Source organism: Danio rerio, chromosome 9 (assembly GCF_052040795.2).
Source record: "Danio rerio strain M-AB ecotype USA chromosome 9, GRCz13ab, whole genome shotgun sequence".
In the NCBI taxonomy this organism is placed as follows: Eukaryota; Metazoa; Chordata; class Actinopteri; order Cypriniformes; family Danionidae; genus Danio; species Danio rerio.
The window spans coordinates 38,219,100-38,231,130 of NC_141029.1; the positions used below are offsets into that span (position 1 = coordinate 38,219,100).

General features: G+C 34.3%; 1 protein-coding gene across 4 annotated transcripts in view; it reads left to right on the forward strand.

The window, feature by feature from the left end:
- lrp1bb (low density lipoprotein receptor-related protein 1Bb) overlaps window positions 1-12,031 on the forward strand; it is a 631,192-nt gene that overhangs the window by 307,133 nt on the left and 312,028 nt on the right. For all 4 annotated transcript variants that reach the window (XM_087268160.1, XM_087268163.1, XM_087268161.1 and 1 more), the window contains one exon: window positions 1,258-1,420. In XM_087268160.1, the coding sequence (XP_087124286.1) occupies window positions 1,258-1,420 (163 nt within the window). The remainder of the gene's footprint in view (window positions 1-1,257; window positions 1,421-12,031) is intronic.

Here is a 12,031-nt window from a genome sequence, read left to right on the forward strand (position 1 = left end):
ATCAGGGGCCATGCAATTTACTTCCAGAAAGAAAGTTGAAATAGATTTTTGAAGTTGAAATTGAAGTTGAAGTTGAAATTGAATTTTGGTTTTAGGTGAAAAATTTAATCTGATGGAGGCGTCCAATAGATTAATAGGAACTGAAAAAGTCCACAGAGTGTGGGGTTGATCCCAGAATGGGGAAGTCCCAGAGTAAAGTGAGAAAATATGATACATCAGTGTTTTTATGCTGTTTTCATATGTTTTTGTTATTTGTTTTTATTTTATTTGTACTTGTCTTTTTTATTCCCCTTTATGTAATGCACTTTGAATTGCCACTGTGTATGAATGTGCTATTTAAATAAACTTACCTTACCTTACCTTACCTTGCCTTGCCTTGCCTTGCCTATTAACAAGGCTGAAACAGTGAAAGTAGATGCTGACCTTCTGTGAAGGTGGTGCTTATCCCCACATCATTACATCAAAGAGTAGAACATTCCATTTCCTGTCGTTTGGGCTGACTGCCTTCAACACAAGCTGTTTGTAGAGTAATGAGAATGTTTTGTACTCGGAAACGTACAGGATGGTTTTATAGTACTTAGATCTCTTTTATGTCAAAAGATTTAGAGAGTTTTGGTTTCACAGTTCATGACCAGTTTAAAGAGTAGTTTATGTTCATCGTCAGCTAACAGGAGAATCCATAATTAAAGTGTAAGAAATATACAGTATATGCATGTAAATGGAAGTACATGAAAAAGGTTAATTTTAGTAATCTAAAGGAAAAATACCACAGTAATTTATAGTATATGCTATAGTGTTTTTCAACAACTGTATCAAAGTTTGTCATATTGTCTATATTAGTATTTTAAAACATTGTTAATGAATGGTGTAGTGATTTCTAGTGAAGTTATAAACTGTAATAAATACTGTTGTATACTTACTATTTTTACTACAGTAAACTGTTGTATTGTAGTATAATATATCCTATAGTTGTAAAAAAAAACTACAGTATTGAGTCAATTGCTCATAGTACTATAGTTGTTGTGTTACCATAGCAACTATATAATTAACATAGCTGTTTATGTACTATAGTATGATTTCAAAATGGTAGTAATTACTATAGTTTTTTATGTGGGAAGACAGAATAATTACCACTTCATAGCAAGGATTATCAATTAAAAACCATAAACGCACCATTAATATTATCAATTTAACTGTATAATCAATTTGTTTTGTGTAAACTGACACATAATCTTTATTGTTTGGCTTGTTTTCCAGACGTGGATCAATTAACTTTTGACTGGCTCACCGGGAACTTTTACTTCGTGGATCAAGCGAGCGACAGGATATTTGTTTGCAACCAACTGGGAGACACCTGCGTTACAGTGATAGACCTCGACCTGCTGAACCCCAAAGCAATCGCTCTGGATCCACTAATGGGGTGAGTTGAAAAACGCATGCAGCCAGATTTCCCTCTTTGACAAGGCCTTTGATGATCTAAATCCTGTCACGCACGCCACAATATTTTAGGAAAACACTCCTCTGAACACATCTCAGCTTTACTCTTCCCAGAGCAAAATATTTACTCGTCTTTTCCGACAGTGTCTGCCGGCAGGATTGTGCTACGACTCCCACAGTCAGGAGCGTCATTAGTATTCTGTGATTTACCCAGCATCCCACAATCTCGAACGCCCTTGCTAAAATCTGCTTTACATGAGTTTTGTTTAGCTTTGACACCACAAAGTCGCGGTTGAAACAAGGGGGTGGCGGATCCCTCACGTCAGCCTCCCGATTGCGGAAATGATTCGGGAGAAATAAGGAACACAAAGAGTCCTCAAAGGAGAAAAGGGCAGCGTGATTATTCTAGTTATTAGTTGCTAAAAGGAGCGCTGTGGTAATATTCCCTGCGAGCTTAGAATAGGAATTCAGGAGTGAGTTTGTCCCATTTATTCATGAGAGTGCAAGGACAGGCAGAGCACTCTGTTCCTGTGCTTTTTAATGAGACGCCTTGCGCCCAGTGAACCTAAATTGTAGCAGCGGTGTTCAGGAAGACTAAAGACTGCAAAGAGAGCCCAGGCCATCAATTTCGCTTCCGCTCTTCGCTGTGTGGTTGTCATCCTTTTTTTTTTTTTTTTTTTTTTTTTTAGTTGTTGTTGTTGTTTTCGTGCTGAGACTCTGACAAAAAACGGAATCCTGACTAGCCTGAATGAAGGCGTTTTTAAAAGAAATGACAGCCGTTTATCTCTCTCCGAGTCTAAATGCTGCGTTCTTTCTCCTGTGATCATCAACACCTTCTGAGATCTTTTTAAAACTTTTGAGAGAGTTTGAATGGAATACACAGGGGGAGAAATCCTTTTGAGTTGCACGACGGTGCTGTAGTGCTAAACTATGTTTTATCGCAGTATAAGTCAGACACATCCATTAGTCCGAGCAAATTGTGGTACTCAGTTTGGTAGATGCCTTTTGTTGCCTTTTGGCGAATGAATAATGTGTAGGAATAAAATATATTATGTCTATGGGGATAACAGTCTGTTTTATAGCTAAAAGAGACAGTCAGGTTTTCTTTAAAACAATTGCCTTAAATGTGTGGAGTATTATATAATCATATTATCTTATATTTATATCTATACCTTTAATAATCAAGTTTTCTAATCAATAATTGTAAAGAAACAGTATTTCAGAATATACAATGATATATTTATTATAAAGAGATGCAATATTTAAATAATATTTAATATAAACATTTGTGGGCGAAGTAGAGGCGCAGTAGGTAGTGCTGTTGCTTCACAACAAGACGGTCACTGGGTCACTGGTTCGAACCTCGGCTCAGTTGGCGTTTCTGTGTGGAGAGTTGCAGAATTTTCTCCTTTTCCTCACTGTTCCTCAGTGTATACGAATATTAGCTGCTTTAGTCCCAACATCTAGATTTAGTAGGATGATGAAAATGAAATTAGAGTGGACATTTCAACAAGACAATGATTCCAAAACAGTCAAGGAAACTCTTAAATCAAGCTGTAGAATAGCCCAGCCACTCACATGACTTAAATTTAATAGAAAATGCAAAATAAAGACAATATTTGATAGACAAGACCCACATAACAGTCAGGATTTTTACATTCTGTTGAAGTCTGTGGAAAAAAAATCACACCTGAGTAATGTATGTGACTTAATTCTCCATATGAGAGGAGTCTTTATGCTGCCATCGGAAAAATGCTGACGTGCTGAATACTTATTACCCCCCCACTGTATATGTGAAGTTTGTAAAAACAGATTGTTTATTATAGCTGTCTGTTCTATAACTGGTAAAAGGTTGTTGCTGTTTTTTTTGTACAATCCCTTTAGAGCTAGTCCTCCCGCCCAACATTTTCACGTGCCTGTCATAATGCCTCAATGGCAGCCCTCAGCTGCCTCAGGAAGCAGATCTCGCGTAACGTTTGTGAGAAATGCTACAGTAAGAACTTTGAGTATTTAATGCATTTGTTGTGGCGCTGCTATGATGAGTCACACACATTGTCATTACAAAGTTCACGCACGTTTAGCTTTGCACTTTTTTTGCATGCATATGTGACAGGATACAGTTTAATATCCACTGCTGTATGGAGATCTGTTATGCTAATGTACAAAATAAACCCAATTTAACGTCCACAAAACGGGATTGAGGCATCTTCTTTTATAATTGTTCTGACACGCGGCTGTGCTGAAGTGAATCTGAAGTGAATCGCTGTAATTTATTACACACGTGCACTGTTTTAAAACATTTTAAATTTGTAAAACTCACTCTTGATCATGTTTGATGATATAAAAAAAGCAAACAAATAGCAAACAATATTCTTATTGCCTCAAAGTACACAAATAATTTAGAAACAATTTAGTCTTTAGTCCGAAAAAAGATGAAACACTTGGCTTGAGATACAGCATTGTCTTTTTTTTTTGTTTGTCTCTTTTAACAGTGTTCTACTCCTCTATCTGAAGTTCTCTGTGTTCAGTTTGCTGTAAGATAAAGCTTTAGTAACATATGCTTCTGGTTTCGAGCTTTTCTCCTGGGCTTCCATATGTTTGTGAAAGATCCCCTTATTCACCTCACAGTGACGACCTTAAGCAGAAAATCCGGTTTAGGAAAAAAAAAAACATCTTGAAGTTGGCCCTTTTTACCCTTATCAAACTAGCTCAACACCGTTCCTCCTCCACTTGCTGTGAATGCGCCTTTTGTGTCCTTTTATAGTCAATGATTAGCATGTAATCGTAGCAACTTAAATGCTTATTTTGTACACAAACTATCATGTATGCGTTTACATGAACCTAACCCACTGGGAAATGGCTTTCACACATTTATACGTGCCCTTCAGTGCATTCAACCGGCTTCCTCCAGGGATTGTGGAAGAGGAGTACAGTGGTAAAACCTCCAGGCTTTAGGCTACAGTACATTACATATCTGTTCTGCTTTTTTCTGGTCCTCCTCCTGTAATTGGTGAGATGAGGTTGGAGCTGTGTGTGTGGAAGGGAGCGCAGGAGGTCTGTCAGCCTGGAGCGGTGGAGTGAAAACAAAAAGAAATTGGGGTGGTTTACGATAGTAGCTCAGCATGAGGCGCGGTAGTTATGGAAAGAGTTCACCAAACGCTAAGTGTTTCGTTTGTGGTTTTGATACATTTTTCCTTGGCTGTTTCTCAAATGCTTTCCTGAAGGAGCTTCCATCATGTTCTGTGCTTCTGGAAAGGCTTGATTTTAAAATGTGGCTCTCTAATTTGAAACAGAAATCCAAGAAAGGGAGTAAGAATGAATTTGGTTTAACCTCACTTTTTAAAGTCTAACTTAAATTTACCAATATAGTTTAAAAAAAGTGGGGTGAGTTTGTGTAAGATTTTAACTGTGTGAAATGTGAAATTGACAGAGCAAAATGAAAAAAATAATTTTAAACAGATGCTATAATCATAACTGGGGCTTCTGATGATACATTAGCTATGTTTCCATCCAAAAATGAAAATTAAATGTATGTGCAAAACTGGAGTATCACATAAAAGACATGCGATTAAAGCGGCGATTCGATCCAACTAGTCAAAGACAACAAAATTGTCACTTCCTGATTAACTGGTACCAAATGTTAACAGTATAAACAGAATTTACTGCAGTAGGAGAAGCTGTGTGAATCGTTTACTTATTTAATCAATTACTTGCACCTTTAAAGACAAAAGCCAACACGCAATGAACTGGAAAACGTGAGACACAGAGCACAGATGCTCTTTGACAGCTTTAGAGGTAATTAATAATGTAATAACACTGATAAAATCATTAAGGCACTTTAGAATGACCAAAACAACATTTTATATGTTTTATAATGTGATCATCTTGCTGGTTTTTCCATTCACACACATTTTTTTATTTTTTTTTTTATCATCCCATGATCTCTTATAACAAAATCACATGACTTTTTTTTAAAGCCCTTACTGGAATTTGTTCGGTAAAATTGTCTCCATTGTAGTCTCTGCACATCTTTTCTTATCGAATAAACAGTTGCTCCTACTCAGTTATGTGCATACATTTTTTATGAGCATTTTCAAAACTTCTGCACATCTTGCCATTTCCAATAACTGTTTTTTGTGCGCATATCCAAAATGCGCAATACAAATTTGGGGATGGAGACATAGCCATCTTATGAAGCAAGACTGATTGTCTGTATGTGAAACTGACAATTATTTACAGTATTCCACTGTAAAAAATATCTGTAAATCAACAGTTTTCCATATTTTGTGATTCATGTTTTTTTTTTTTTCCCATTTATTTATGCTTTTGAATTGTATTACAAGGCCTAGATCTTTCTTCCTTTTAACCTTGAAAAGTTAAAAAAGGTGATTTTTATTAATATTTTTAATAGCTTAAAGTGATATATTGTCTGGGTTGGGGTTGCATATTATGCTACAAAAACATTGTAGTAAACTGCCAGTATATATTTTTGGTATTTTACAGACTTCTTTCTCTCTATATTGTTGTGCATTATGTTATTTCAAGCTACTAACATTTCAATAAAAGTCACTTTTATAAACTGCTTTGAATTTTGAGTTAAATTGTCAACATCGAAAAATGACAGAGCAGAGATCAAGGTCTAATAATGCAATTCACAACTCTAAATAAATGGAAAACACTTGTGAATCACAAAATACAGAAAATGTACAGACATTTTGTGAAAGCACGTTTAAACAGCATTATGGGACCTTGGTCTCTACTCTGTCAAATTGCAGTGTTACATTTTCAAAGGTTGTCAAAAAAACTTTTATTCTAATTTATGGTAGTTTGGAAATATATAGTGTAGAATAATAAAAAAAAAAAGTTTCTAAATTTATACTTAATCTGATTAATATATTAATTAATCTAGACTTCCAGACAATATATTGCTACTAACACAAAAATGCCTATAAAATAGTTAACCAAAGTGTTTTGTTGGTGGCTTGATCCATTTTTCCTTGCCTTTTTCCATCTCAACTGCATTCCCGAAGGAGCTTTAATAGTTTCTCTGTGCTTCTGGAGAGGCTTTGTTTAAATGTAACTTTCTAATTTAAAACAAAAAATCCCAGGGAAGGAATAGGAGTGAACTTGGTTTAACCTCACATTTCACATTAAAGTCTAACGTAAATTCACCAAATCAATTGGCAAAAGCAGGGGAGATTTATTTATTTTTTAACCATAGTCGGTGAAGAGTGTGAAACTTGAATTTGATACAGAGCAAAATGAAACCAGAGCGCTGTGCTAATCTTTATATATCCGCTATTCCAATCCTCTTTGGTAATCTGTCTTGGAGAAAGAAAAAGGAGGTATTTTCATTTTCTGATGAAATTCCCCTGTGGTCTGGGTTTGGGTTGGACCATTGTGTCACCTTGCAGTGATTACTTAAAGTCTGGGGTCTAAAGGTCTAAAGCAGCAGATGAGATGTATGACTGGGTCAGATTGGATCCCATTGTGTTTTGTCCGGGCTTATTGAGTTTGTTATCAGACCATGTATTGTTGATTTATTATTCCTCTGCCATTGTTATGTAGTATTTGAATTATTACGTCCACTGCATAAAATATCTTCAGCATCCTTGTCTCATCTGTGTGCGTTATTAGAATCAGATGTAGAAAGTCTATATGCAGTATGGTGAACAATGGGGGAAGTATTTGGTTGCCTTAACAATATAAAAAGAATAATAATAATAAAAACTGTGCCAATGCACAGCGTAATATATAGCTTATTCACAAAGGACTTGTGTTAAATAACTGTTTATTCATTGCTTTCACTGGGGTGCTTTCATAGCTTAGTTCTGTAGCATGTGGGTGCTCTTGCAGACCTGTTGAACTTCAATGATAATAAAGCATATTTTATTATAACTCCACTTCTATGATTGTGTAAGGATTATATATTCTTTGAAGGTGGCAAATTATTATAGCAGTGTTGCTTGGAAACAATAGTCAAGTAATTATATTACTTCAAAAGAGAATATTATGTTCTGATTATTTATGAAAGTATGATGCATGACCTCTTTTGCCTTTTTAATTTGCTCAAAAAACTAAATAAAGGATAGTTGAGAGTCTAATAGACAAGTAGAAGATCAAAATGTGACTGATCAAAATTGAAGTATAAAATATGGAGCAATTAATAATATGATATAATAACCAAGTAAAATGGTTTTATCAGTGTCACATTATCTTGTTTACCCTGCACATTTTTGTAGCCTGATCCAACTGTCACAGACTCAAGTGCAAGAAATATAATGTTTTATTTATTTATTTATTTTTTAATAATAAAATAAAAAGCAAAACAAACTTCCCTGAGGCGGAAAACATTAACAAAACAAATAACAAGGTTTCTACGGACTCTTAAAAGTCTTAAATTAACTTAAATGCTGTCTTGTTGGTCTTAAATAGGTCTTAATTTTCTTGTTTTTTTATGTAAAGCTATCCAATCGATCCAAACATTACACCTCAATAAACCTTTTACCAAAACTCTAAATATAACTTATATTTTAACAGTCTGTTGTGCATACATTTAGTTTTTAAAAGTGTTTAAAAAAGTTTTTTTATTTTTTATTTTTTTAGTTATGTTAAAAAAAAATTTGAATGTAAACAACTAGGGACTGCTGGTTTTGACTCATTATTAAATATATGAGGTAAAGAAATAAGTAATTAGAATTTTTTGATGTGGCGAATAAAGAAATTTATATATATATTTTTTTTCTGGGCCATTAAAAAATCGTTAGCGTTTACAGTAGCCCTATATAAGTCTGAAATTTCATTCTTAATGGTCTTTAAAAGATCTTAAAAAGTCTTAAATTTAACTTTGTGAAACCTGCAGAAACCTTGACATATACAAACAAACTTAACTGGGCTGGCAGGGAAAGGCAGGGCTGGACAAGACAAAATTTGATAACAAACTGGCACAGGACATGAGACAAGAGGGAGCTATAAGCAGAACATTTTTAGTAGCAAACAGGTGAACTGAATAAACAAATAATGGAATAACACGGTGGGTGGGACCAGACAATAGACAGGAGAAACATGACAGAGACAACACAAGCCATGTGCTCACGTAAAACGGGACTAGAACACGCAGCCAATGAGAGAACTCAATTAAGTTCACATGAAATACAACACTAAAGCAGTCAGCCACAATCTAAACACAGAACCACGTGCTTTGACACAGCACCAAGTCAAGACAAAAAGCAAGACACAAGTACACGATAAATAAAATGCTTACCGTGCACTTACATATGCAGTGTGCATGTTCTAATTCCAGCGCCAACTAAAACCAACTAGATTGAGGCGCTGAGAATAGAACAGCATGCCATCGACAAAACAAACACAAAAGTGAGAGCATGCGGGCACGCATGCTCAACGAGCCTTCTTGGGGGGTACAGGTGTTTGCTACACAGACACGAACACGCAGGTCACTCAAAACTGCTTATTTACAAAATCAACAAGAGACACAGACCAAGACAGGATGAATGCCCAGCCCGAGAAATCTCGAGTCAAGCACAACATACAAGACAGGACTAGTGTCTGGACTCTGCCACCAAAACAAGTATTAACAAGACCGAAGTGGCAGAATTTTACATGCTCAAACTGCGGACTGTGAGCCTGCGGATGGAGTGCTTGATTTTGTACATCTGGGACTATTAAAGTGATCAAACACCTTAATTCAATCACTTGGAGGGGTCCCTAACTTTTGGTAGTATGATTTCCCAAAACACAATTCTCATAAGCTAGCATGTTAAAAATTTGCTAAGCAGGTTCAACTTTTCTATTTATTTTCTTTCTGTTTTGACCAAACCAGCCCACAGATTAAATATGGATCAGTGGATCATATCATGAATTGCTGTGTGAGGGTTTTTTATCACATAATGCAGATACCTTTTCAGCTTTACCCTTCTGTGTGTCATTTCTTTTTGCTGCAGTATTTGGCATTAAAAAACTGATTCAGCAGCACTTGAATGTAATAGAGGCACTCTGAATGAGACAGATCCTCCTGCTGACAACAATAGTTCTGGACTGAGCATCTAAAAAAAGCAATTACACAGATAATGCGTTATATTATATTATATTATATTATATTATATTATATTATATTATATTATATTATATTTATTATATTATATTATATTACATTACATTACATTTTATTGGCAGCATATGATATTATATGCCAGCTTTGGTTGATAACATAAAAATATGTTAAATAAAAATTATCAAAATATGGTAGGAATGTATGTTTTTTTTTTTTTTTTTTTTACAGTAAATTACTATATTTCATTAATTTATAGCCATACAACAATATTTGTTAGTATATTTACTAACTATACTAAGTATAAAGTACTAACATCTGCATGACATATAATTGTTACACAGAGAAAAAATTAATTATAAGCATAGTTTAAAAGGTAAGGATCAGAAAAAAGCAATGAACCAAAGTACTAGATTAAGAAACACCATCATGGTAAAACACATGACACTAAAATGATGATATCTAAGTGATATTTAATGATGATATCTAAAACATATCTAAAACATTAGTGTTATTTCATCACCTTCAGGCAATCCAAGATATAGGGAACTTTTTTTTTCTGTCGTAAAACATTCAAGAACGTGTTCAGTCGATGCAGTGGTGTTTGGAGGTCATTTTAATTTTAATTTCTAAAAAAGAAAGTATAGTATTTTATATACACACATGCTGACTTGATATGATTGCCAAACACCTTTATGTAATATATGCGTTTCTTTTAATGTGGCTTTTTAAATGATGCATTTTCAAGATGATGTGTCATGTTAAAAACATTAAAGCTTGCCAAATAGAAAATGTGCTTTCCAGTTTTGTGTACAATATGCATGAGATGGTCAGTGAACATACTGTGGGCGGACATAGAATCTGTCAGAGGACTGAGAGTAATTCCTTCAGATTTTTAATTCAAGAACACGTTCTGTTTGAACAGCTTTTAACATAACGCGATGTGTTAGGATTTTTTTTTTTTTTTAATATGAATTTTTACTTCCTTTATGGGTCAATGCAGAGTCATTTTCTACATTGAGGAACAAATCCAAACCTGAAGAAAAAAAAAAATAAAATTACAGCACAGAGTATTCCTGCTGAAACTTTGCAAGTGTTACAGGAGCCAATTAGTTTTTATTGTTTAAAGGCAGGAAAAAGCATCAAGGTTCAGTTATTTCAAGCATTCCAATAAACAAGAGAATTGAAGAGGGTCAAGAAGCAGGAACCTTCGAGAGCCGTGTATTTATGTCTTTTTACTAATATTCTAATCAGCTAAAAGTGTGACTTTGAAACATTTAATGAGTTCTGCGACTTCAGTCCTAAAGGGACAAATGAAATGACTGTGCTGCAACGGATTCTGGATAACAACAGACAACGAGATGGATCTGCCATGATAAAAAGCTCCTCACGGTGGAGTTTTTAATTTCCTTTATGTTTTATGTTTGCTTCTCCGGAGCAATTAAGCACTTGGGGACCGCTGGCTGCGTCTGAACTCTTTCCTTGTTAGATTCCTAATTAAATTATGTGTTTGCAGTATCAGCCACTAGGTATCTGGTGTTGTTGTAGCTTGAACATTCAGTCTGGCTCACTTTGTATTCACTGGTGGACTTTTTGTAGCTTGGTCATCTACCTTAATAATACATTTGCATATACTAAGAGCAAAAGGGAATCTTTTTTGGAGTGGAGCTACTGTAATTGAAATACTTCAAAGGAAGATGGTGTCATTTGATAAATGCATTTATGCATGTCATTATTGAGATCTTGCTTTAATTGGCAACATGTTTTCTGTGGGGAAACAAAAAGGAAGTGTTAAAGAAACAACAAGTGATGAAAAATACACTTCTTATGAAGTTTTGCTATATTGTGTGTCACACTAATGGGAAGTTTTTAAAGAAACAGAACAAAAATGTATATAAAAAAGTAGTATTTCTGTCATTATTTACAGTAAAGCTACACCAATCTTTCATCTACTTCTATGGTCACTTACTGTTGGATGGCCATATTTACCTGGCCATGTTTAAACTGTACAGTGAATATAGATTTACGAAACATATTTATTAAAATAATATTTTAGTCACCAAACATATTCAGAAATTGAAAGATAATACAGTTAAATTCAAGCAAAAATTGCAAAATATATTTTTTCTTCTTCTTTTTTTTACTTTTCTAGATTTTTCCTATTTTTTTAATTTGTATTCAATATTTTTTTAAAAACATGAATTTGGGTGTAAATGAGCGAAGGAAGGAAGGAATGATTAAGTGATCGAATGAACAAATAAATAAACAAATGAATGAACAAATGAAAAAACAAACAAGTGAACAAACGATCTACAAGCTTTAACAAGCCCCAGAATAAGTGAACAAACAAACAAATGAACGAGCAAATAAAAACAAACAAACAAATAAATGTATGAATGAACAAATGAGCAATTTCTAAAAAATGATAGATTAGATTTCGAACAAACAGAAAGTGAACACATAAACAAGCAAATAAAACAAAACAAAAACTATGGAGTTTGGGAACAAAATAAAACAGATTTCTTA